Below are 27,611 nucleotides of genomic sequence, written 5' to 3' on the forward strand. Positions count from 1 at the left end.
GGTGCTGCCATGGTTTCCTTGGAGTGGATGCCCACGAAGCTGTGGACTTTTAACCTTTGGCTGTTTGCATTTAGCAGCAGGCTCAGCTCAGGATTGGGACTGAGAGGAGGACTTTTTCAGAGCTGCAGAGGGAGCAGCCTTGCCAGCCTGTGCCCACATCCCTGTTTGGCTCTTTTCCTTGTTCTTGTCTCATGCTTCTTGTGAGTGCTAAAACCTGGGCAAAACAGAGGGAAAGAGCCTTTCCTATCTGGGAACTGATGATTAACTTATTCTGAGAGAACCATTTGTTCCTGCTTGATTTCAAACCCTTATATGAGTAACTGAAACGCTGCCCAAGGGAACTGTATTTATTTATTTATTTATTTATTTATTTATTTTTTCTGTTTCCTCTCACTGAAGCACTTTCTTTGCCTGTATTCAAGCCCTGTGCATGGATTTGGAGGAGACTGATATGTAACACAGACAGATTAGGGTAGTGTTGCAAGTTCTCCCATATACCTAATCCTTGTATAGGTAGTTCTTGGCGCAGGGAAGAGTGAATTGATTCCATCTTCTACTACAAAGAAAAAAGAAAATCACTGGACAAATTGCCTATATGGGAGAGCAAAAGCACCCTCTATGTAAAATCTGGTATGTTGTCTGCTCTCTTTCCTTGTGAAAAAGTAATGCACATTTGCAAAGTGGAAAAATCCAGTTCTTGTGAAGAAGTGATCCTGCACAACTCCAGGTCCCAAGAGCTCAAGGAAGGGTTTCTTTGAAGCCTGCCCACACAGATGTGTCTCTCTGTTGTGTTCCACAGGGCTCGACTGCCTGTGGAGCTGCTCCAATTGACTCCATGTGCAGATGCTTAGTCTGGAATAAATCAGGATTGACCCTTATGTGCCAGCAATACCTGTAGCCTGTTTAATGTTGCTTTTTCTTTTTTTATTTGTTTCATACATTCATCACACAGTCTTCACAAATTTTGCTCACATCAAGAAAAGAAATTTCCCACACCAAAGTCAAAATAGCATCATCACGACATTGGCAACGGTGGACAATTGACACTCGTTCCACCCATTGTCCCTTCACCACCCATGTATCTCTGGAGCTCAGATATTCTGAGGGTTTTGTGAAATCTCCTGAAAGTCTGAGTTGGGGTTGCTTTTATGGTGAGAATTATGACTGAATGGGAGAAGGAGGAGAAACCACTGCTTGTCATGCCTTTAACCAAGGCTAGTAAGGTCACATGGGCCTCTCCTCATCCTTGCAGTATTTAAGAAGAAATTGGACCTTGACGTGGTCATGGGGAAGAGAAATTTGGTGGACCAGGCTTGTGTTAAGTGAAAAAACAGTAGGTAATTATTTAATAATGGCAGGTTGTGCTACAGAAGCTGATAGGAAATTAACCCTCTACATATCCTCTTTTGCACGACATGGAGACACTTGCAGATGTGTGCTGCTGTCAGTTACAAGTTCCCTCGCTATGGTTCCTGGTAGAGGTGCTTTTAATAGCCTCCCACCCACTCCCTGGGGCTATGCAATGGTATTTATGGCCTCTCTGGGACTGCCTTTCTCCAGGTGCATGAGGAAGAAGGCAAAGTGCAGATTCAGCACGTAGCCCTGACAGCTGGGGCTGACGGGTCAGGAATGCAGTCCTGACAGCTGGAATTGGGCTGAAAGCGGCCAGCACGGTGGGGAGGCCAGAAGGGGAGAGCAGGCAGGAGAGGCTCTGTGGAGAGGTGGACAAATGCACGCACACATGATGTGGAAAGACAGCCTGCAGGGACTCTTGAGTTGCTCGTGTTCCCTTTCTCCTTGATTTGTTCCCTGTTCTTCCAGCTGTCTGGCTAATTTTTAATTAATGTGTGCACACCCCTGTGCAACCATTATAGTGACACCTGGCAGAGCCATTAGAGCTGAGGCCCAGCATTTCCATTGGAATACCCCCCATCCCACCTCTGCGTTTATGCAGGTTTACATATGTAATGTACTGCTTCGCATAACTCAGACATTCAAAACCTTTGGGAAAGTTGGTTTCTACCCACACTACTCTTGTGCCAAGGAGTGCCATTCATAACTCACATTGTGGGAGATTGTTCCCTGATGTTCTTGAAGTGGTTAACTTGAAATCAAATTGCATAGAATTGGCAACTGCTTGTTGCAGATTATCATGTTCTGGTCAGGTGTTTTTCTGTTTTGTTTTGTTCCCTCCCCCGTCTTTTTTTTTTTTTTACATTGGTTAAAATGTAAATGATCAGACATAGCTCTGAATCCTTTTTCCCCACGAATGCTGCTTTAAACTGGGCATTGGCTGGAAACAGCTTAAAACATTGCAACTAGTCTGTGTGGTGTGTTACATGAAACCAGTTGGTTGGTTTACGAGTAGTTCCTGGAGGGTCAATTAGGCAACTGGTGAGAGTCTGCAGTGGTGACTGTGAGCAGGACTTACGAGGCTTACAGCGAGAGATGTGGAGACTGCTCTGTTAGCGCAGAGACGTTCTGAATTGGTCATGTGTTGGAGCTTGGCTTACTACTGTTACCTTTTGCAGGTGGAATATTTTCAGTCTCCAGGCTTGTCAGGACAGTAGTCTGGATGCTGAGGGACAGAGGGCTCAGGCTGGAGAGGAGAGAGAGAATAGAAAACCCTCTTAAAAAAAATTAAAATATATACATATATATGTAGAAAAGAAATTTAAAAGTGCATATTCTATATGCATATACAAAAGCAGGGGAACTCATTGGATACAGACATCAACTATAGAGCTGTGATTTTGTTGTTTGTGTGCTTTTGTAAGTCAAATATTCCCTGCAGTTAATTCCAAGTCAAATATCTCCTGCAGTTAATTCCATCCACTCATCTTCAGCCCTCCCCCCGCCAGACCAACAATGAAAACCCCAACTCCCAAAAAAACAAACAGGCAGAGGAACCTGGGCCAAAGCCAGACTTTTGCATGTCAAGCTCTAGTGCAAGATGAATATTTCACAGCTGTGTTATAAAGCCCTGAAATGAAGGCTTTGCAGTGGAAATGCTGACAGCCCCTTAAGTAGAACAGTATACTGTAATTAGTGCTCTGTGTTTAATGTGCCAAACTAAGCTCAGCAGAGCTAAATGTAAAACTTCAAGCCTTTGTTTTTCTGCAGCAGTAACAGATCAGACAGTGTGTTCAGACGGTGGATTAGAGCCTACAACGTGTGCGCTGTCCCTGGAGGTTAGACGTGCTTTTTTGCCGATGGGGCTCGGGGGCAGCAGGAGAGAGGTACAAACAGGACCAGCTGTGAGATTTGGCGCTCTGTATCAAGTTTTACTTATGTAAGATAGACAGCTATTTCTTAAATGCTGACGCTGACAATGTACAGCTACATTTTCAGCATTTTCACGTATTGGGTGCCAGAGCGCATTGATACGACTTTGCTGTTGTAGCAGCATGGAAAACATGTTGGAGTGCATGCAGAGGTGCTGAAAACTGAGAGCAGAATGTAGAGAGACAGACGCAAAAACCACAACATGTTGTGAAACTCAGGCCTGATGTTGGAGCTCCCTGTGTCAGTGTATTAGTCAGAAGAGCATTGGGGTCTCAAGTCAAGCAGTAAGGGCATTTTTTTTTAAGGCAAAAGAACAGATGATTATGTAGCCACTCCTCTGGCAAGATGGTTACTTAGTTGCAACTGGTTACTTGATGTGCTAAGGAAGGCTTTTCAAAGTAACACTCGTGGGTTATGTATCTCAGGGATTTCTGTGTCCACTGCTTTTTCAGGAGTGCGTGCCTTTGGACATACATTATTAATATGCCCACTTTCAGACAGGAGAGGGATGAGGGCAGGCTCATTGTGCAGTGGATGATAGATGAACTCTGATGGATGTTGTCTTTTAGTGCTGACTCGATGCCTCTACTTAATTAAATGGATTGAAATGTTAACTCTGTTATACACAGGCCCATGGGAAGGCTTTTAAAATAGAATGTCTGGTTGTGAACATTTATTGAAGTAGCCATTGTGGAATGGAATGGAATACTTGTGGTGCAAGAACTCCTTCTGAGGATGCTCCTGTTCATGAATAAGTTCTCACAAAGGCATGGAGAGGAAGGGGCATGTTGAAATCAAACCGTTAATTCAGGAATAGGATTTCCCTTTCCATAGGGGAGCAGACAGGAGAGAATGAGGGATAAGTTTCCAAATGCAAAGCAGCAGGAGTTCTTATCTGTGACTTCGCTGAGCAGGGCGACCTTTTTGTTGTTCTTTGTAAATGATCCTAGATGCCAGAAAGGCAGATTGAGAGTAAGGTATTAATGGGGAAAAAATGGAGAACAAACCAGTCTATATTATTCTACTCTGTAAACACTTCCTGTGACCACACCTGGAAAGCTGTATGTAGTCTTGGTGTTTCTCCTTCATCTCAGGAAGGATATAGTGGACTTGGAAGGTGGTTCACAGAACGGTTGAAAGATATGAAATGGCTTTTAGGAGAGCCATAAACTAAGTGAAGACTCTTGTACTTGGAACACAGATGACTTGGGGTGATAGTGTAGCTCTTTACAAAATCATGAGCCACCTAAAGGTGGTAGGTGAGGACTGACTATTCACTGTCTCTTTCTGTACAAGAACTGAGGCACACCAAATTAAACTATTAGAAGGGAGGTTTAAAACAAGTAATGAAAGATGGTTCTTCTTGCAAAATATACCAGATCTATGGAGTTCCTTGCCAAAAGATGCTGTGAGTGCTAAGCTTCTGTAGGCAGAGTGGATAAGTTAATGGTAGAGAATTCTACTGAAATAAGTTAAAACCTGAGAATTTTGAGACTGGAAGACTGATGGGAGGTGACAAAGAATTAAGTTTTCTTTCCTTGCTCTTAAACTTTATCGGTACATTTCTTTATGATGCTGTTCTTCCTGACTTTTCTCCTTCACTTACGGCTGCAAATGCAAACATGAACCAGGGCTAGATATTGGTCTCTGATCCAAGATGGCCAATCTCATGAAGTTTCGAGCAGACGTACCTGCTTGGTGGACATGGTTTTCCCAGGCTGTAGCCTCCTGCCTAATGCCATAGATACTTGGACATATGGGCAGCTCTGTACAGTAACCCCAGTTTTATCCCCTTGGTTGTCATTTTGAGCACCAGAGAACTGCATACATCCTCTCAAATGCTTTGCTTCTTTATTTCCATGCTTAAATAAATTGTGCTTGTAGAGAATGATGAGATTTTGGGCCCAAAAGAGAATGTAGAGAGCAGGAGGTGAGGTGATCAAGTCAGAAAACTCTAATTTCTTTAGCATGTGAATACAGGAATGAAGGGCTGAAATACTACTGAACTCCTACTTAGTCATTTGCTGGTCTGGGGAGGATGATGAAGTCAGTAGCAGCACCATTCAGCCTACAGTTGAAACTCTTTGAGGGATGCCTGGTTAAAAATGGCTTTCTCTTGAAATTTTCTTTTTTTCTCTTTCTTTAAGAGGAAGGCAGACTGGGGAAATCTGCTCGTGGGCAAACAGGCACAGATACAGGAGCTCCTACCCGGCAGCAGTGGTTCAGTAGTAAAACAGTGCAGCTGTAGGGAGAGTACCTGTGAGCGCAGGTCAGGCAGGACTGTCACTGTGACTGGATTGTCCCTTCTAACACCTGTTTCAGTGGAAATTATTGCTGTGTTGGCTGTGTCTACTACTGCTTTCTAACAGCATGTTGGCTGGATGTGCAGCCCACAGTGTTTGCCTTCTGTACCTGCTGTGTGGCTTTGCAAGTATAGGTGGTCCCAAAGGAATGCAAACAATGAGAAGGAGGAAAGTGTTTGCAGGGGGGTGAAGTTGGTCCCAAAGGAATGCAAATGATGGGAAGAAGGAAGGTGTTTGCAGGGGTGCCAAGTTGGACTGATCCTTGAGAGATTTCTGTGTTGTCCTTTAAGCATGTGGAAGCAACTGTTTATGGTAACTTCCTCAAAACAACAGAAAGAGCTCACACTTGCTCTCTGAGACCTAGGAGCAGCTGTTTGTGCATCCTGAAAAGCCAAACAAGGCTGGTAGGGACTGTTTAGGCCAGTCTTTCTGAAAGGATTATCTGCATCTCGGTGGTAAGGCAGAGATGGCATGGCTTTTTCACCCAAGCATGGGCTTTCCCCACATGCTGTGTGGACCATGCCTGATGAAAGCAAGGTCTGCTCTCAGATACGCCCTTGGACTTTCAGGTGGGATTGGGCTGCAGTGAAGCCCCTCTCTCTGGGAGGGCCTGACTGCCATGAATACCTGTTGGTACCTCAAGTCCTGCAATTCAGGGCTCTGCTGGTTTGGTCCTACCTATCTGGCAGTGTTGGGATTTGATGTGGAAGGAACAGGGTAAGTGATCTGCTTAGACGTTAAAATTTCTTCACACATTTGTGCAACTCGAAGTAGCCAAATTTAGATTTAAGGCTGTAAAATGGGTAAATATCAGGTTTTGCAAGACATGTGTTAACTGCACAGGTTTTGGTGCCTAAGAGTGTGTATTCATCTTCCAAACTTGAATAAAAGTTGACCTTACAGGAATGGAGACGGAGTGGTTACAGATGGCACAGTGGCAATGCAAGGTGAGCTGCAGAACGGTGTGTGTGGATCGATCCAATAACTTTTGCAAGTCATGTAGAGAACCTTGACTGAAAGTGCCAAATGCTATTAATAGAAGCCTCGAGATGAAGTAACAAATGCAGATAGCCAGCCTCCTCTCCTGTCTCTAATTTAGGTACACAAAATGACAGGTTTAATCTCGCAGTTGTTTCCAGGCTTGGATGAGGATGGCGAGGTGGCCCATTAATTGCCTGTGATGGCCTGAGCAAGCAGTGACATTATCTCATGATTGTAGGATGCAAACTGGGCCAACATGGCAGCTATTGGTAATGCACGCAGTATCTCAGATCTCCCTGTGGTTAGCTCAGATCAGACTTGGAAATATGTGTCAGGGCACTTATTTCTGATTGGGATGTCCTGAAGTACCACTTGGGAGACCTGTATAAATGGCAGTGGTTACAGCTGTGTAGGACTTGGAGACTGCCCTTACCACAGGAGGAACTGGGTTCTTACCTTGTTGTAAGTGGTAACTTCAGAAGTGGGATAATGGCAGACCTGTATCAACAGATTTTCCCTTTACTGACAAATCTTAATTCCAGATTAGGAAGTTAAAAGTTGATGTACTTCTGCCCTAATTAATTGTATTAAAAATTTCTTCATTTTAGCTGGCAAGTTGAGAGGAATCCAGTTCATACTGTGTTGTTAGCTATTGTTTTTTCACTCTGAAATGTTTTTCATTCTGCCAAGTTTTGTGACAAGTGATGACTATTTCTTGCCCTTACGTGACCTAGTCTGGAGGTTGGTCATGGGGATAAAGCAGTGGTGTATTGTGGGTAGGATGGTGGGAGTGTCATAAGTGTCATAAGACCACATTTTAAATTTATATGCACTCCTTTTTGATGCAAGTTATTTTAATACTCAAGGATTATCATGTAAAGGTGTTGTAAGAGCATCCATTGGATAGGCTCGTAGGGTTGCTTTTTGGATTCTTTAAATTAGGTATTTTTTAAAGCTAAGACTTGGAGCAAAAGAGGGAAAGCCTTTTCCAGAAAGTTAGTTATGGGTCTCTGTATACAGGTATCTGTTTATGTGGCACTAGGTCTGTCATACCAGAGGTGTGGCCTTGATAGTTGTCTTTTTCTAAAGGAACGGGTGATCTGTTGGAGGCCAGAAGATACTCACTGGCTGCAGAGTAACTGGACAAGAAAACTGAGCTACTTTTATGTCAAGCTATGCGCTGACCATAGGAGAAAGGCAGACTTTCCACCTCCTAGCATAGCCACAAATTGTCTATTGGCAAAGCAGCAGGGGACTTCCACAGACTCCAGAGTGAGAGAGGAAGGTGGAGCAAGTGTGGCATTTTGCTGTTGGTGAGATTAGAGTGTCCAGACAAACCAGGTGGTGCTCCTGTTTGGTTTCTCTTCCTCTTAAAGATTCAGAGGAGCCAGATGTTTCCAGACCAACAAGTGCAGAGTGGGCTTTGGAGGTGTGCCTGGATTGCCAGTGAAAGGGATAGTTTTTCTTTTACCTGGTGTTGAGTTTCCTGTGGCTTTCCTCAGACTGGCAAACAGAAAAACAAACAGAAAACAAGAAGTAGAACATGGTTTTCTGCTGCTTTGGCCTGCTGGGCTGGCAGTTGCCATGCCAGGGCTGTCTGGCATGAGGGAATGGAGGAGGATGTAATTAGACTGAGTAGGATAAGGGAGGAAGGAACTGTCCCCTCCAAAACAAGCTGCTGTTAAGGTCAACTCAGCTCAGCTGGGGTGTAAGACTGCACACTGAGAGGCTTGATAAATGTCCTTGCAAAGCAAAAACATACTTGTTGGTGAAAGCAGGTTGCTGAATTGCTGCTGAATATCTGCATAGCCAAGGTCAAGCAGTGTCTTTTTGGATAGTTACAATTACAGTCAGCCGGAGCTAAAGCCTGTGCTAAGCAGTGTAGTCACAGCATTGCTAAATTGATGTTTGCTGACAGCATCAAGTAATTGGTGCCTTATCTAGATGGGACTACTTGAATGGCACATGTCTCTTCCACTTCCTTCTTCCCTGTCAAAGATGCGGTTTCTGTAGGAATTTAAACTTCTCCTAGTTTGGGAACTGCTGATATGAGGTAGAATCTCAGCAGTAGAAGCACTGAGTTCTCTCTCTGCATTTTTGAAGCTGCTTTAAAAATAAATGTATTTTGAAGTATTGTTAACAAGTCTGGAAGACTAAATATTCTCCTAACCTTCCTCACTTCTCTCCCCAACCTTTGCATTTTTGTTCCAATATTAAGTTGAAACAAAACTATTTCCTTTCTTTACCGGTGGCTTTGTAAATGCATTTTTAATTGTATCTTCTTACTTAACAAAAATCCAGTGGAGTTTTGTAAAAGCCATGTTTTCAGGAATACTCATTTTGAAAGGGAAGGGGACAATTTGGTGTTTTATCATAATGTTTTAAAATCTCTGGGGTATATTATTACTAAGAGGGAAAAAAAGACCAAGTTGTTGCAGAGATTAGGATATGAATCTTCTACTTTCCATGTCACTGGTTTGAAGGCAGGCCAAATTTAAGTAGCTGAAAGCATGGATGGCTCATGTTAAAGTGGTTGAAACAAGGTGGTTCTCTGTGTGGGGTTACTTCTGTCACCTTATCTGGTAACCTGAGCCATGAGCTCAGTGAGACCTTGTTTCTTCACCCTACAGCTGAACTCCTCAGATCTGGTAAGGCATGTGGTCAGGGTGGCGTGGGAAACCTGCTCCACCCCGCCTTTTGTGTACCATGTTGGTATAAACATAAGATGTTAGTCTTCAGGGCAGCTATTAAAGATAGTAGTAATTATTCCAATAGTAACTTCTTATGCTGCGTCCATGCCCTTAGGACCTTAACCAAATATACCTTAGATTACAATAATTAAAAAGAGAAGACTGTGACCCACTAAAATACTTGAGTTTGGCACAAATAACAATGCTGAAGAGGAATGTATGCAACAAGTATATTAGAAATAAAATCAAGCTGTGCAAATAGAAAGGAAAGAGAATAATTTTGTGTCGGTCAAAACAGCCCCAGGGCTGAGAACTGGTTTGTGCTCAGAGGTTGAGTCCTTTAATGCCACAGATTTTGTGCAGTGTAATCCCACTGCAACCTTTTGCTATGGGTTAATTGCTGAATTCTAATGCTTTCCGTGCCAGAGAGTGCTCACCAAAATATTAGGTCATGTCCATCTGTCACCCTCTTCCCATTTTGTTTTTTTGCTTTTATCGGCTTCTTGTCACAGAGGTCTTTGTGTCTCCCGGGTAGCTCTTCCAAATTGCATTTGTTTTCTTTTCCTAAAAATATTTGAGATCTTTGCCTGAGGGGGCTGCAGGGCATTTTAGGTTGCTGTCTCTTGCATGGGTCATTGGTATGCAGGCTTGTGAATGTTTAAGGTGATCTGTCTCAAGATTCCTGGGAAGGGATGCCCTAGTCCACTGGTTGTGGCTTCCAATTCAAGCACTGTGGGAAAAACTGACTGTTCAGTTCCTAGGAATACGAGGCTGGGACTAGGCTGAACCACCTACCACTGGATGGAGGAGACAAAGAGAATGGATCAACCTGGAAACTGTTCATGAAAAACCGAAGTTCTAGAGATAGTGGTATCTCTAGAAATATCCAGAGATAGTGGTTTGTTGCTCTTACTAGGAGGATGGGAATTTGCGGTCAGTGAATGTGCATCCCAGCTTCTCACCAGTCCTATCTGCTGCTTGCAGTCCTCTGCCTTTGCCACGCTCTGGCAAAGAGAAAGCAATAAGTGGATTGGTAACTCCTTCTCTGTACGCCAGCGGTATTTTGCTATGCCTGTTAAGTGGGGTTGCTTCTGTACCTAGATGCTTCTCAGTGAATTTCTAGGAACCAGTGTGAACTAGACCATCAGCATTTGTGCACGACTCTATTTGAACTGCACTCACATTTCATGATACTTCTTGTTTTCTTTCTTCCATGCACTAGGTGACTTTGGAGAAAGTGTTGGGCATAACTGTGTCGGGAGGAAGAGGATTAGCCTGCGACCCCAGAACTGGCCTCGTTGCTTATCCAGCAGGGTGAGTCACTAACCACATTCTTCAAAGCTAAAATAAACCAGGACTGATGCATTAACATAAAGATTCAGGGTGTTTCTGCTATGGTCTTATATAAGACAGCTATTTGCTATTCTTAAAACACCAGGCAATGATGCGAGTCAGCACTGTTAGCGTAATTGGCAAGGGAGAGAGATTGCATTGTCAAGTTTTAATGGGATCCCTTTTAATGGAACCACTCTCCTTCCTCTTGCTCTAAGATGGAAGTTAAATACATTTTGTGGGCTTTTAACTATGTTCTGTAGCGTTGTGAACTTACACATAACTCAGTGTGATTCTCAAGCCAGTAAATAACTACTGGAGCAAGTGATGCTTTCAATGAATTGACAAAAACCTTCTTGTATGTGCCCTGCGATTTATGACTTACCAAGTTCCTCATTCAAATGTGAGGAAAGATTTCAGGCTTACAGCCTGAACCCACTTGAATCTGTGGGGATTCTCTGGAGTGCAACACATCTATCAACTGTAGCCTAGGTCCAAATAGAGATATCCAGAAGGAGACTTTGATGGAGAGCAAAAGAGCTACTTCTAGAGAGATAGGTGAGGGCTGGAGGGATCTGCTGGGTTACAGGAATCAATATGAGTTTGGCTTTCTTTGAGCTTGTTCATTCTGCTGGTCAACAAGCTAAAGGAGAAGTCTAAGGGCAGTCTCAAAGTAGTGTTGCATGGACATACTTTTAAGACATGAAAGCTGGAATCAGAAAAAAGGAACTTCCACAGCAATTGTAGGTGATGTTTTCAAGGGTACAAGAAACATGCTAGCAACATTTAAAGATTCTGTGTTTCTGGCTAGAGTGAGAGATGGAGTCAGTGAAACTGGCTAGAAATTTTTGCCTGTCCTGGTGATATCCTATTTCCCAGAATCACAGCATTGTTGTGGTTGAGGGAACCTCTTGAAGTCATCTGTTCCAACCCTCATGCTCAAGCAGGGTCACCTACAGCAGGTTGCCCACAACCATGGCCAGACAGCTTTTCCGTATCTCCAAAGATGGAGATGCCACAATCTCTCTGGACAGCACGTTCCAGTGTTTGCTCTCACAGTAATACAGACAGAAGAAAAAAAGTACACCATGTGTTTACTTTCTGCCCATTGCCTCTTTTTCTGTCAGTGGGCAGTTTGATATCCACATCAGTGTTTGACGGCATCTTTTATGCTTGAACTCTTTGGAGCCAGGCAAATATATTCTAGTCTGTGTTGCCTCTTCCTCTGCATCTTTTCTGACATTGAAATGTTCACACTTGGAGAGGGCAAGGAGAGAGAAGAAAACAAGTGCAGTACACAGATATTTGGGGCTTTTGCATAGCTGAAGATAGATTAGTTTTGTTGATAGCAATGTCCTCTGATGAGCTTGTGCGTGCCTGACATTGATTTAATTAAATGTGAATACACCTGGGAATTCTTTTGGTTAATTAAAAGGTTATATGGTTCCTTAGGGCTTTACAGGGAAATTCCTGTTCTTACTTGTTGGTGGTAACATCTCATGGCCTGGGCAGGAAACCTGCCCTGTCTGGGCAGGAATATAGTAGATGTATGTTGTAAAAGATTAATGGTTTATATGAGTTGCTGCTTTTGTTCTATGTCTGGCCTGTTTTGTGATGCTGTTGTGATTTGCTGTAGTCAAGGCTATCTCTAACAAAACTAGCATTACTTAACGAGTCAAGACATGAGAGAGGTACTGGTGCAGACCTTTCTAAGTTGATGCAAGTTCAGTTTGTTGTTTTCAGTTTCAGTTTGTGCAGTTTATGTTTTACTTGGATTTTTTCCCCATTCTGATTTCCAGTTAATTTCTCTTGATTTGCAAGAATCCTGGCCTTTCTGGCTTTATTTTGTTTATATTTGTTTATTTTGTTTCCGTTTGAATTTCACAGAATCGCAGAATGGGTAGGACTGAAAGAGGCCACAGTGTGTCATTTTGTCCAACCTTCCTGTTCAAGCAGAGTCATCCTAGAGCACATTGCACAGGATTGTGTCCAGATGATTCTTGAATATTTGGGATACTCTACAAACTCTCTGGGCAATATGTTTCAGTGCTCAGTCACCTGCACAGTAAAGAAGTTTTTCCTCATGTTCAGCTGAAACTTCCTTTGCATCGGTGTCTGCCTGTTGCTTCTTGTCCTATTGCTTAGCACCACCAGGAAGAGCCCGGATCCATCCTCTTGATACCTTTCATTAGTATGCTTAAATACATTGATGAGATCCCCTCTCAGTTGTCTTTTCCTGGGACTGAACATGCCTAGCTCCCTCAGCGTTTCCTCATATGAGATGCCCCGGTCTCCTAATTGTCTTTGTAACCCTCCTCTGGACCTGCTCCAGAAACTCCATGTCTCTTGCACTGAGGAACCCAGAACTGGACTCAGCACTCCTGGTTTGGCCTCACCAGGGCTGAATAGAGTGGCAGGATCACCTCCTTCAACCTGCTGTCAATGCTCTTCCTAATGCACCCCAGGATACCATTGGCTTTCTTGGCCCTCAGGGCACACTGCTGGCTCCTGGGCAGCTTGTTGTTCATGAGGACCCCCAGGTCCTTCTCTATAGCACTGCTCTCCAGCAGGTCAGATCCCAGCCTCTACTGGTAAATGGGGTTATTCTTCCCCAGGTGCAGGACCCTGCTTTTGTCATTGTTGAATTTCAGACAGTTCTTCTCTGCCCATCTCCAACCTGTCGAGGTACTTCTGAAGGGCTGCACAGCACTCTGGGGTCTTGGCCACTTATCCCAGGTTTGTGTCACCAGTGAACTTGCTGAGAAGGTACTTTGTCCTTTCATCCAAGTCATTGATGAATGACTTAAACAATTCTTGGCCCAGTATTGAACCTTGGGAGACACTACTACTGACAGGCCTCCAACTAGACCCTGTGACACTCATTACAACCCTCTGGGATCTGCTATTTAGACAGAACTGTCCATTTACTGGACATCAAAGCTACTTACATGAGTCTGATGTAGCAGACAGGGTATGGCTTATGCACAATTGGCTCATGACCTGTCCATGCAACCTGGTCATCTTCAGCTGTGCTCCAGTGATTTCCTCAGCCCACTGCTCATGTACTGAGGTTTTGCAATCCTGACATGCAGATGCTTTGCTCTTCCAGTCTGTCCAACCCCTAAAAGCTGAATTTACGTAACAATTCTGTATTTTCCTAAGAACACTTTCAACATACCTAGATTCATTTGGTTGAGATCAAAACAGTTGCCCTAGGCATCCTGACTTCATCCACATTCACATAGAAGTAACCGTGAATGAGGACTTGTGCATGAGAAGCCTTGGTGTTCTTTGAGCATAATCTTAACTTGGGTCTCTGGTTTGCCTAAAGTAATTTTTTTAAAAAAAGTGATTTTTTTCCTGAATTTTCTCTTTCCTGGAATTTCTGAATCTCCTGGGAAGTTTCTTAAACTGCTGAAAGAAGCAATTCCCAATGCAACTGAAACTCATTTCAACTCCTCAGTGGTGCCAAAGAGCTGTGTTACATTATTTTTCCTGTTCTTCTCACTGGCTTTTACACCTCTTATCCTTTCTCCTCTTTGACCCTAATGAGGCTTCCTCTCTGGCAGTGTGTGACAGGAGCTGTGCTGATCCTGGTACTTTGACCCTTTTCTTGTGGGATGGTTGTGTTATAGGAGACCATTTCTCCATGTCTGACGTGAAGAGCTAAACAGGCCAAGTGCTTCAGATATTGTAGGCCACCACTTTCATATAAGGCTGTTGTCTTGGGAGATAAGACAACATAGGAGAGAAAATTGCATCCTCTCCAAAGGTCTTGCATCTACTGACTGCACTTGCCTGTTCTTAGACTGGCTATTTAAATAAACACAAAATTGCATAATTGGATCTCTGTTAGGGTTATGGAGTGAGTAACAAAGTCATTCTTGGAGGGAGAGTGAGTGGGACAGAAATGTACTACATTTTTTACTTCTTGTGGCAGGACTAATGCTCTGTCCTCCTTTGCTTTCACTTTCCCCCTCCTTTGCATTTTCCATGCTCTTCTCTCAGTTTATTCTCTTTTGCTTTTCTTTTTTTTTTTTTTTCAGTAGCTAGTTGAGGCTCTGTTTCCTAGAAACAAGAAGGGAAACAAAACTAAGGAAATCCTCTGAGGATGACTAATATTAAAAAAGAAAAAAAATGGATTGTGAAATGTCTATCATTTAAATTTTAGACCAACTGCTAAGATAGCTTTAGTCAGCTTATCTGCTTTTGGGTTTGGTGTTGTGTTTACTGTTGTTTTTTAAGCCTTGTCAGGTTGGCGTGACTGACTGATTTATTTTACTTTTCATTGTTCTTCTTTGCTTGGTTCTCAGTTGGTCATGATAACTGGTTGGGAACCCGATCTTCAGGTGAGGCACTGGCCTGCCTGTACTTTTTCTGCCATAGGAGCAGGAAAGTAGTACTTGTGCTTTCAATGTTCCATGTCTTTTAAACACTATGCTGTTCTGTTCTGGTCAGCTGAAGCATCTCCCTAGCTCTGCTCATCAATTTTGATTCACTCTGATAGATTTCAGGGATGTTTAATGTTAGTGTTCCTTGCTGGGAAAAATGGTATTTGATATATAGCACGTGAGATGAGTTGATCAATCTCAACCTGCTTATTCTTTCCTCTTTCAGCTCTCTAGCAGAGGTCTTTACGTACAGCAACTCTTGCAGACATGGGTTTAATATAGAGAATTCTCTCTGAGACATAGTGAAATGAGTTTCTTTGGCTTTCTCTCAGAAGTTACTGTAGCCATGACAGATACAGGTCCCTGGCTAGCTCTGTGTGTGCACATAGTATGTTTGCTGAACAAATGATTTAGATGCCCCCATATTCTGTCCCATTTCAGAATGAATCACCTTGTTCATAGATAGGAGGAGAGGAATAATAAAAGAAGCTTTATGATCAAAGTTAAAATGAAGATACTGAGTCTTTTTTTCCTGCTGTGTTTTGCCACAAGATCTTGTTGAAGAGTTAGACTTGGTCTTAGTTCAGCTTTCTCACTTTGATTTTTTTTTTTTTTTGTGAGATAGGACAACTAATATTCAGAAGTGAATAGCTGTATGAGTGTTCAAATCAGAAAACTGCACAACTGTCAGGGCCAAATTTTATTTTACTGCTGCTGTGCTGTGCACGCTGGATGTCAGTGCAGCAGCCTCTTGTGCCAACCTGCACTGCAGCAGCATCCAGCCACAGTCTCATCTTCTTGTTTCACTGTGTCTTCCACTGTTCCACGCCTCATCCTCAGCTGATTTGCAGTACCAAGTGGAAGCCACTTAACTCTGTCAGCCTTTCTGAGTCATACCTCTTCTGGCTCCTTGTCTACTGATCCAAGATGTGTCAGGTCCTGTCTGTATCACAGTGAGGGGAGGAAGAGAGTGAACAGGAAATGAGTGAATTGGTTTTAATCCATCCAGAAGCCTGTGCAGCATGTGTGGAGCTGTCTCACACAGCTGAGTGGTAAATCCCACTGAAAGAATGAAGACTTTTCTTTTCCAGAAGTGACTGTTGGTTTGCTCCCAAATACCCCTTTCCAGTTCTGGTGGATAGGCTGTAAGGCTAAGTGGTTTCCAGCCCATCCATGAAGTCTCTTGTAAAGTTTTAATCATATTTTTCCATCATTATATAGACAGATCACTTAATAAATTATCAGCTTAGGGCAATTTCCCTTTACCTTAAGCTGCATATAACCTACAATGGAAGAATAACATTTAGGATAAACATTGTGTAACTTTATCAGGCATGATGTTGCCTTGCTCCTTCTTTCCTCCTGGAAGTGGAAGGTTTTGGTCAGTGATGTACAGGAACTAATTATGAGAGGCAAATCTAGTAGATGATTAACGGTGAATGAGGCAAAATGCTGTTCTGAACTGGGATCTAAGACTTACGACCATTGTGGTCAGGTTAGAATGGGTGGTGACATGGACAATGAAATCCTAATTTGTAAAATGACAAGTATTCCTGCCTTATTTCAGAGCCTGTTTTTATTAACTAATTGATCACGTTACTTGGATGCCACAATGGTAGTTGCTTTTGTTCACAGAAGGAATCCACTTCCTTACAGAGTCATTCTACCTGTACACAGTACATGTGCAGCTTGAGCAAAGCTTTACTGCTCTGTGCAGGTATGGTTCTTCACTAGTTTTTTCCTAGCATAAATGCTAATGGGCTGTATCCCAAATGCAGCCTGAAGTGGTATAGGGATATTGAAATACTTGAACTGCTAGGTTGCCAGTAGATATATTCAGTTCTGCTGGTGCTCCTTCCTTCAAGTTTACTTACCCAAACCTCTGAAAGAGAATTTCTGTGCTTTCTTTCTATGCTCTTTTCTAAAAGAGAATCCTACCGTTTTGTAAAGACTGTAGAAACCTACCCTAAAGTGAAGAGAAGGTCCCCATGTATGGTTCAAAGCAAATTTCAGCATCTTTGGTCTTTGTCTTTGTCTTCCTTGAAATAGGACAGTTGCCTTTCAAGGATTAGACCTCTTTCCTGGACTGTTGTTAATGCATTTCTTCTGTGAGGCTACTGTGCGTACATGGCATCTGGGGAAATTTTCTAGCTGGCACAGTTGTGGTGGTAGACCCAGAGACAAAGATAAGAAAATTCTCTTGACAGAAATCATTAGATATAATTCAAATCTATACTGCCGATTGGCTTGAGGTGGGGCATTACAACCAAACCAAACAAAGTTTTCTGTGCCAAAAGTGAACAACACCAGGTAGACAAACCCTTCTCTTTCCTTCCCAGCAACAGCAGATTTCTCAGAATTAGGGATACTTTGTTTGACTCTCAAATCTCCCTGTCTTAAATACCCACTGGACAGAAAGGAACATATCTGCACTGAGGCATGTAGACCTGAAGTGTAAAATACTTCCATTCACCACTTGCCCTTATTAATCTAGATTAGATAGGGAGGGTGGGCTGAGGAAGGCTCATGCGGTCTTCATTTCTGGCAAGTGAGCAAAGTCTTGTCTTTGCACTTGGGACAAAAGAATGGAGGTCCCCTTTGCAACAGGGCTTTATTCTCAGGCCAAATAATCGTAACTGATATTTTAATTTGCAGAGGTGGATTTCAAGGGGCTATGGCCTCTCCCCTGCTCTTTTACTATTGATCCATGACATTCACAAGTAACAGTTATGAAGTTCTGGAGCAATTGCCTGCTTCCAATCTTGGTAGCAGCTGAGTCCAGTTCTGAATCCCCATCTTTGCACTGAGGCTGTGCCTGATGGAGTAGGGGCAGTCTTACTTGTGTGAGCTGTTTATGTCCATACAGCTAGGCAAGAATTTCTACATTGGTTTTTGCTTGGTCTCCCTTTTTGTGAGTACTGGAGGCTCTTCCACATTGAATCCACATTTCTCTAATAAAACTGCACCTAAAAAGTAGAATTGTTTACTGAAGAGTCATGTATTGATCTAGTTCAGCTCTAATCTCACTTGGTTTGGCAGAAGAGAAGATGAAGAAACAAATGAAGCAGTACTAGCAATCACCTAGAGCTGCAGGCAAACATCCTTGGTCTAAGCCCTTGGCAGAATTGGAGTCAAGCCTGTCAAATCGACTTCCAGGCAGTTTTCATCAGCCAGTCCCCAAGTGTGTGTATGGGGCTACTTTTGATCTCTTGTCTAATTAGTCTAAATATTTTACCTTCAACAAACAATGGATGGCCCAACATTTGGTAGAATATTAAATAATGAGGTAGCTGCAAAGCTGCAGACCCATTGTAAACCAGAAGAAAAGGGAGAAAAATAGGACAAACTCTCAAAATAGCTGGACAGAAAAGCTTCTTACTAAACCTGAGGGACACTCTGTCAAGTCTGCCCTAAGTGCTCCTGTCTGTGCTGCATTGAAGACTGCAGCACTGGGGTTCTGCCAGACAGCTGGAGGAAAGGTGTTGGGAGTGTGAACCCCTAAGTCTGACAGCTCAGCTGCTGGCTGGGAGTTAGTTAATGCCATCTTTGACAGCAGTGGAGTAGCTCTTGTAGGGGACTGTGGGAATGTTGTGGGACGCTAGGCTTCAGATCCTGCATGATTTTTACCTTGTGTCACACTTGGTATTGAAAGACTAGTCAGGGCAGTGACGATGTTTGGTGTTGCCAGGTCCCTTTGAGAGAAGCTGCTGTTCAGCTGTACATAGAGTGCGGTTCTCCTGTGCAAAGAGCTGGTTACTTCTCCAGAGTGCCATATGTTAATCCAACCTTCAAGTTACAAGGGAGTGGGTCACTGTTCTGTAGCTGGCTGCTACAGCCTTGGGACAAATAGAGATGAAATGTGATGCTTTATCCTACAGTTTCTATTTGAGGATCTGGCAGCAGCAATAGGTCTGATATGGCATCCTCCTTCAAGCTTCCAGGTATGAATGTGTCCGTTTATTCCCTGTGTTTCAACAGAAGCCGCGTGATATGAGCCTTTTCCCCCAAAACTTCCCTTGTGCACTCCACTTTATCTGGGGTGAGCCTGTACTCATCCCTGCTTCTGATTCCTCCTTTCTGTCAGGCACGTGGGAAAGACTGGACTCTGCAGCTGAGCTCCGTGTAGGAGTCTGCTGCTGCACCTTTGTCTTGCTATAGAACCCCCTGCCCCAGGAGGAGCAGCAATCTGTACCTACTCTTGCGGCCTTTCCAGTGGGAGGACCCACACTGTGACAGGCAGTACTCACTCTCTACACTCAAGGGTGAATCAAAGTTGAAGTCTGGTAGTCCCTTTGTAGCAGTTTGCTGCTTTTTGTAAGAAAAAACCCAAAACAACACCAGCCAAAAAACCCCAACCAAATGGCTAAAAGCCACAACAGGAAGCCGTGGCTTGATTAGATTGCCAGATGGTTTTTGATGTTTAGATTGATGGAAGAATTTTTCAGGGAAATGGTCCAACTGAAATGAAAAATTTTGGGAAATGTTTCACAAATTCCTTCACAGGAATTCTGTAGAGAGAGGGAGTATATGAGTGGGAGCAGGTGCCTTCTCCCAGAAGGTCACCAGAGCAGCCTGAGGATCTCCTTAGGATGTGGGAAATGCTGCTTTCAGTTGAGCAGAAAACTGGGTTTAGTTCAGAGGTGAACTGGTAACTCTAATCTTACTTCCCATTCCCACCTTCAAAATTGCAGGGTTGGGGGCAGGAAGATCATAGAATCACAGAATTTGGATTGGAAAGGAACCTTTAGAGGTCATCAAATAACACACATCTGGCAGTGAACAGGGACATCTTAGTAGACCAGTTTTCTCTGAGCCCTGTCCAACCTGACCTTGAGTGTTTCAAGGGATGGGGCATCTATGAGCCCTCTGGGCAACCTGTTCCAGTGCTTCACCACCCTCATTGTAAAGAATTTCTAATTTAAATCTCTTCTCTTTTAGCTTAAAGCCATTAGCCACATTTCCTATCACAACAGGCCCTATTAAAAAGTTTGTCTCCATCTTTCTTGTAAATCTCCTTTACATGTTGAAAAGCCACAACAAAGTCTCTGTGGAATCTTTTCTTCTCCAGGCTGAACAACCCCAGCTCTCTCAGCTGAGAGAGGAGGAGAGGTGCAGGAGAGGCACTCCAGTTCTCTGGTCATTTTTGTGGTCGAGCTCTGGACCTGCTCTAACAGGTCCATGTCTTTCCTGCACTGAGGATTCCAGAGCTGGATGCAGTACTCGATGTGGGGTCTCACTAGAAGAGTGTTGTTCTGTATTCTGTTATGTTGCTCTGTATTTGGAATGATACTGAGAGTTTGTCTGAAGGACAGGAAGACTTTTCTGAAAAAAGCCAGCAGTGGAGAATAGGCAATGTGTTGGAGAGCATGGGGAGCAGACTTTATTTCTTTCTATTTTTAGTCTGTCACAGGACTGGATGGTAGAGAAAATCACTTTGCTTCTCCCAGCTCGCACCTTTTTCTAAAAATAAAAGTGACTTTTTTCTATTTTCTCCCTTACAGAGCTGTAGATAATAGGAGCTGGGTATTAAACAGATGACTATATTACCAAAAAAAAAAAAAAAAAAAGTCCTGTCTTGTACACCAATCCTGACCTGTGCTAGTTTGGACACTCTTCTCCCAACACCACACGCTAGCCATCCTTCAAGGTGGTAGAGTCCACAAAGACACGTTGTGCTGGTTTTTAGAGCCTCTGCAGTGTGCTGCTGCTGCTGCTGAACGTCACACAGCTGGTTCCATGAATGGGACATGAGCTCAGCTGACGTCGTGGTAGGTGTATGCATAGAAAGTTAAGGACGTGATTATGGCAAAGAACACCAGATGCTGCCAACTCTACTCCTTCTGTGTTCTCCTTTGTACCTGTTCCAAGCACTGAGCAAGCCTGGTTCTTGACAGAGAGAGGAGAGCAGAATGGGGCAGTGGTGGAAAGAAATGCTCTCAGAATGGTTTTGTAGAAGGAAATCGGATGGAAGTTGTGTAGGCATCTCTTCAGTGGTATATTTTGTATTTTCTTTTGAACATTAGAGTACTTTTACTTACAAATTCTTTGATTACTAATTATCTTTGAATTCTGACCCTTCAGTACCACAGCATAGCACACAATTGTGTTAACTATAAGCAACTTTTGTGCTTAACTGATGGTGAAGTTGGGTATGGTTTTTAGTATAAGAATGAATTTCAGGACCCTTATTCTGGGCCAAAGAAGGCTCCTTGCTTGCACTGTGCATGCAGGCAATATGAATGTGCTCTCCCCTTCAGTGATGGAAATCTTGGAGAGGGGTTTTCTTTCTATATGTGATGCTGCAGTGGTGTGAGTGAGCTGTCAATAAAGCTGGGTGGTGTGGGTAGGGTAAGTCTAGTTAGGTAGCTTCTGTCCTGCACTGTCTCACAGAACTGGTGTGGCAGGTCCAGGCACTGCCTGTGCAGCGCTTCTTGAGGGGCCAGAAGTATTAGCTGAGTCCTCAAGAACGTTAATGTTAGTGAAGATTCTAGCTGTTGCCAAAAATGTTAGTGATGAAGAAAGTGAGAGCAGGGAAATGGAAATGCTTTAGCTTTTGCAAGGCTGCAATGAAAATTCTTGTCACAGTAAAAGCACTTAACTGTCCTTGAAGCTTCCCTATCGGAGACTGCGAGCAGGGAAAGGTGGGGCTTCTTGAAGAAATCCTCTGAGTTTGTTGCTGTTTGGGTTGCTTGACAAACCATGTTAAGGAGCACTATATAGTACATGCTTCTTACTGCTGCCATCTTAGTTCCAGGGCAAATATTTCAGTTCTCTCAAAAGGGAAGTACTACCATGCCTGTCACAATAGCTACAGCAGTTGCTATTTTAATGATTATATTGATCATATCTGACTTTAACCTGCCCTAAGAGAAATCCTGATTGTCCTCAATCCTTGGGTGTGCCAATTGTACCAACTGGATTTTTAAATTGGCAGGCAAATTAGTAATAATCCCATGTAGGTGGCTGTTTTGTTACCTTGTGCTTTGATCTCATTAACTAGTATGTGAACGAAAGGGAAGTTGCTATTTAAAAGAAAAAAGAAGAGGGGAGGGGGGCGGGGAAGCAGTCCAGGGGTGAGGGTCACTTGCAGTTTATGTGCAAAGAAATCGAAGCAAGAGAATAAGCACATCTACTTTCTTTAAAAACAGAGCTAAACACTCAGGTAGAGCTCTGCAAGTGGGAAGCTTTGACAGGTTTGGAAAGCTATTGCGTGCTAGTGAAATAGGGAAGAGGAGTGTTTGCAAAGCTCTTGCTGCCTTGGCTCTTTTGGAACATGTAGGCTTTTTCTCAGCTTGAAGCTCTGCAACCCACTGGGGTTTGCCCACTGAAAAAGGAGGGGTATGGCACAGAGCTCGAGTTCCCAAAAGCCTGTGTGCCTGCAGGTAGCAGCCTGCTCTCTTCTCTACCTGCTCTGTATCTCTGCAGCAGTTACACCTCCTAGCAACCGGTGCCTTGGTGCAGCAGCACGACTTGCTTGTGAGCCAAGTCCTGAGCTTGCATAAGAGTGTGGGGGGGGAGGGAGTGGGGACTGAATAGCAAAGTCTGGGATGAAAATGAGATACCAGCCGCCTCAGCTGAGCTCCACCCTTTCTAAGAATCTCAAAACAGGCACTGTGTCTCCTGGCAACCTTGACACAAATCACAGAGTTTAACTTAAAAGAAGCACATACAGTCCAAACGATATATCCCATCACCAGGTATGAACAACAAGGAGTCAATCCTTTTCCTCTTCCTGGAGAATCTGGCACTGTAAATGATCTTGGGTTTCACTCAGTGTCAGAAGGCAATGAGTTAAAGGTGAAAGAGCATCATGCTAGAATAGCTAAGAAGTGCCAAGAAATGGTGTATTTTGTTTATTATAAGCATGCCTACAAGTGTCCTGACTATTGCTTAGGAACCAGATGTAGGACTTGGCCCTCCCCTCTGGGCTGTGCTGGAAGCTGTGCCCTGCAACACACACATGCATTGGCCTGTTGTGCACCTGAACCTGGTTCTTTCAGCTGGCAGTCAGGGACTGACTGAGCTGATACCAGCCAATTTCTTGCCTTTGGAGTCAGTTGCTATGCTTTTGCAATGCTGACCTAATGCTTCTTAGTCTTGGGCTCTAACCTCACAACATTTCTCTGTGACAAGAGAAAAGATAAAACTGGATTATATCACAATTGCTTCTGCTTCCAGGAAAACTGTCTTTTCAGATCTCCTGACAACTGATACACATTAGGTACTCTGAAGAAAATTTTCAGTGCATTTAAAATACTGTGTATTATGCTGAGATACAGGCAAAGTGGAGGTAAATGTTCATCTTCCATTAAAGGCAGAGCTGTCACAAGGCTTCTAAAAAGATAACATAGGCAGAATTAAACTTTGCCAATCTGGCAATATCTGAGCTGTTCTCTCTCTGAGAAGCAGGAGGGCTGGGACAGGGAGCTGGCAAGAGCTCTGGATACTGGGTCTGGGAGCTGCAGCAGGCTTCCCATGCATTGTGCCATGAGCAGCAGCTGTGGGGAGAAGCAGACTCTCCCCTGTCCCTTCTTTCAGCATCTGCCAACCTTACCTTGTAGGGCTCTGAGTAAGGGTTGGCAAGAGGCTTTAGTGCCTTTCTGTAGATCTGGCAGCCTGCTGCCTGAGGCAGCTGTGAGCTTTGCCCATGCCTAGAGGAGTAGAAAACTGACCATTTAAGCAAGTGATTCTTTAAATCCATGCTTTCGAAGAAGCAGGTTTGGGGGTTTGCCTTTTTTTTTTTTTTTTTTTTTTGTCTCTGACACTCTTACAGAGATACAACATGGATTATGCTTACTGAAGCATTCAGTAGGAAAAGCTGCTCCAGTTTCTTTGTCGCAGTGGGGGATTTTGCTGCCTGCTCTGGAATGCAGGAGAGATCAATGATGGGTCGATGGGCACTGGAGGAGCCTTCCCAGAGCCTTACCCCACTTGTGACCATCCTCCCTAGGGAGATGGTGGTGGGGAGGGGGCTGGCAGACAGAGACTTAAATTTCATTACTTTTTGTTTTGCTCATTTGATTAATGCCACTTTAATATTGGCTACATTTCTTGCTCGTGGTAAAACAGCTAAAGCCCTGAGGCCTAGGCCGTGAGCTGTCATTGTCATGTTTGTCTGCCCCAGATGATTAGTTTGATGTATAGATCTTTCTCCCTGCTCCTGAGTTGCTCAGGCACAATGAGGGAATACTCTGGCTGTGCATGCTGCTGAAAACAGAGGTGTTAGCCAATTGCTTGCAAGCAAGATATATTTTTCCTTTGGGACTTGATTTTAAAAGAGGACACATATTCAGCTTTTGAGGGTTCATGGTGTGTTGGGAACAGCTCTTGTAGAGAACTCGATGCAGACCTGAAGTGTAGAGCCAGATTTCACTGTGTAAGCCCAACTGTGTCTGTAAATCTCCGGAAGTAGCTGCTTGCTCCCATGTGGGTACCTGCAGAGAGAACTCCCATCTTCTCTTGTTATACTGTTGGGCTGGAGAGCTGAATTTGCTCAGCACTTGATGGCAGATTTGATTATTCTGCAGGAATTTTATTGTAAACTTTGCTTCCATATCTCTTTCTTGCCTTTCCCTCTGAACTGCTCTTTGCCTGTTTTTTTTTATTTTTTTCCCCATTTTTTTCTTCACCTTGTCTTTGTTTGCACTCTCTTCTCCTATATCTGTCCATTTTCTTTTCTTTGAGGCCCTCCACTTGGCCTTTGTTACGCTCACAGTTGTTTATGGGAAAAGAAGAAACACCCTTATAATACGGGCTGTGTATGAGTATAAAAAAACCCAAAAAATTATTGTTAGTATAACTGAATTCATAACACTCCAATTCAAGAATCATTTTACTCTACCACTAATTATTACAGAAAAAGAAGGAATAATAATGCATTAGGATAATTTTATACAGAAATGTCTCAATAATTATGATAATGCAACTAAAACTGTAATAAATTTGTGTGTTTCTGGTTGGTTTTCATGGTGTTATGCTTCCTTGTGGTGTTCCTTTGGATCTTTAAGTCAGTCATTGGGGGTGAATCTTCAGCTTTGTAGCCCGTCAGTACTGGGAAGAGTATTATGTGGGTGTTACTGGATTCTTCCTGACTCCAAAGTCCAGCTGGGTAATTTTTTATATGTTTACCAACACACTTGCATATCTTGCACAACTCCACAATGCTTCTGGAATTCACTATGTATGGTGTCTTTCATGCACATTGGATAATTTTTCTTTGTTATGCCTAAAGCCTGTTTTGTTCAGCTCCAGGTCTGTATTTCTTTAACAGACCGTGGGTGAGCTGTTCACAGCCATTGGGTCTCCAATGCCAAGCATTTGCCTCATCTCTTATCATCCTGTGCCTGTCCTTCTCTGCACTGCATCCCGCATCTCCACTTCTCAGGGCCTCTGCTCTCATACCATGCCTGCATTTTTCTCTACTGTGTCATCATGTTAGTTGTAAATATCTCAGTCTACATAAAATAACTGCTGGTCAATGTTGTTTATATAAAACTATGGTTGTATCGCACGAAAGATAAACAGAAGTAAAACAAATTATCTATAGACACCTGGTCAGACAAATTGCTGTTACAGCTCAACCAAGTAAAACAGAGCTATAAGCAGGTCAAGAAAAGTTCAGAGCAAGCAAACCCAGGAAACCCTCAGTACAGAGCTTAAGGTCTCTTGCTGAGAATGGCAAATCTGGGTCTGCCAGCCAGACACTGATAGAAGAGGGACTGAATCTTGGGAGTAAGTGGAAGGGTGGAGCACAACTGGGAAGCAAGAGATCCCTGAAGCAGGTGTCTTGGCTGGTCTGTCAGGACAGATAGTTGTTATTTTCTCCTTGTCGATGTGTCTGTGGCAGCTGTAACTTTGGGAAGAGACCTCAGCATGTGGAGACAGGTCATGTCTCGAGAATGAACGCAGTATGCTATGATTCTGTAGCATTCATCCTGGATTTGCATTCCCTGCCTTGATGCAAGGCTGTTCAGGCTTTCAGCCATGTTCTGGCTGTTTATTTTATCTCCCTTGGTCACACCTGGGACCAGCCAGCTTCTGCTCAAGACTTTATTTCCTACTGCTTCTCAGTCTTTCTTGTCTGTCTGATCAGCACATTTTCTTGTAGTGAACTATCTCAGCGATACTTTTATTCCTCCAGCCTTCCTATCACCAGTTGCCCATTGCTCTAGCCCCCAGGGCTGCTGCTCATTTGCTATATTCCAAGGGTGTTTGCCAAGAGTGCTGAAATAAAACACAGCTCTGCAGCTCCTACTCCTTGCCCAGTTGATTTGATGCTTCATGTAGGTGTATTGCTGGCATTGCTTCCCTTCCCCTAGGGAAATGGGTGGTTTTGGAGAGAGGGAGGGAGAAATGTGGACTCTGTACGTGCGTGTGTGTGTGTGTAGTCAGCCATGAGCCGTATGTATGCATGTGTCTGTATATATACCTGCATATATACATGTGTGCACAGGCATTTGTCATCGGTGCTGTACGTCTTTTTAAGCTTGTCAGATGTACAGGCTGATGGACAATTCATTTTGTGTAAGTGCAGCTGCCATTTTGCCTGGCTGCATTTTTCCACCTACCTTTGGTGGAGCCTGGAGGAGAGGTGGAGTATTCTGCAACACATCAGAGATAGCCTGTCCCTGGTTCTGCTAGGACAGGGTTTTATTGCTGGTTTCTCATTCATGAGGTTATTTTCTTTTTCCTCTCCTGACTTTGAAGTGTTGAAGGGAATGGAGTTGTTTTCAAGGTGAAGTTCCTGCTCAATCACTGGTGACTAGACAGCCGTGAGCCATAACAATTAACTGGAATAATTTTCATCTTCCTTGCAACTGTAATGATTCCCAGTGAGTAAGCTAGTTTAAATTTCATGGTTTTCCTCTGAGCCTTTTTCTCCCCTCTGCTTTCCCCATATGCATTTCTTGCCCAAGTCTTTCACAATCTCTGTCTGGCTTAGCTCTTTGCCCCCCAGAAAAGGTGCCTCCTTATTGTGCAGCTCTGTGAAAAGCCATCACTCTCCCGAGGGCACTACTGCCATGTGTCTGGCTCCAGTGTGGCTGCTCTGGAGTGTACAACTTATACGGTGGGAGACAGGACCCAGGCTGTCTTTTCTCTCTGCATCTGTTTCTTGCAAAGCGTTGTCCTGAGTCATCACCCTGCCTTATGTTTGCCCAGTGTCAGAAGGGTTGCCAGTTTTAAAAATCCTCCTCCTCCTCCTCTGCTCTGCCTCCTTAAAAAGAGACTTTGAAATAACTGAGCATTGGAGGTTTTCATGCTAAGAATTTTCCACATGCAGTAGTTGTAGGGGGTTGAGGATATGTTGCAGTAAGATCACTGTAGCCAGTCCATGTGGACAGGCAGTACCTTCACTCTGGGAGGAGGCAGGCAGGGAAACTTCTGCAGAGTTTCTCCTCTGTGTTCCCGGTAAAGCTGAAACTTCAGTGGTGCCTGTGTGTATGCAAGTAGAGAGGCCTGGGCTGTTTGGTGTTACAGTCACAATATCTGTTCCTTATCGGATCTTTTTATCCATTTATGTGTTGGGGTTTTCTTAAGTATTTTTAAAGTGTTCTGGGTGCCTTTTCAGATCTGTGCATCTGTTCTCTGCCATCTGCAGCTTGAGGTCAGAGACACAGCTGGCTGGTTGT

The 27,611-nt window shown here is 43.6% G+C and overlaps 1 protein-coding gene across 5 annotated transcripts in view; it reads left to right on the forward strand.

Annotated features, from left to right (window-relative positions):
* MAPKBP1 (mitogen-activated protein kinase binding protein 1) overlaps positions 1–27,611 on the forward strand; it is a 102,511-nt gene that overhangs the window by 18,514 nt on the left and 56,386 nt on the right. For 4 of the 5 annotated variants that reach the window (XM_064658112.1, XM_064658113.1, XM_064658114.1 and 1 more), the window contains exon 3: positions 10,482–10,573. The exons of the other annotated variant lie outside the window; for it this stretch is intronic. In XM_064658112.1, coding sequence (XP_064514182.1) covers positions 10,482–10,573 — 92 coding nt within the window. The remainder of the gene's footprint in view (positions 1–10,481; positions 10,574–27,611) is intronic. 5 annotated transcript variants of the gene reach the window in all.

The sequence above is a fragment of the Pseudopipra pipra genome, chromosome 6 (genome assembly GCF_036250125.1).
Source record: "Pseudopipra pipra isolate bDixPip1 chromosome 6, bDixPip1.hap1, whole genome shotgun sequence".
NCBI classification, from domain to species: Eukaryota; Metazoa; Chordata; class Aves; order Passeriformes; family Pipridae; genus Pseudopipra; species Pseudopipra pipra.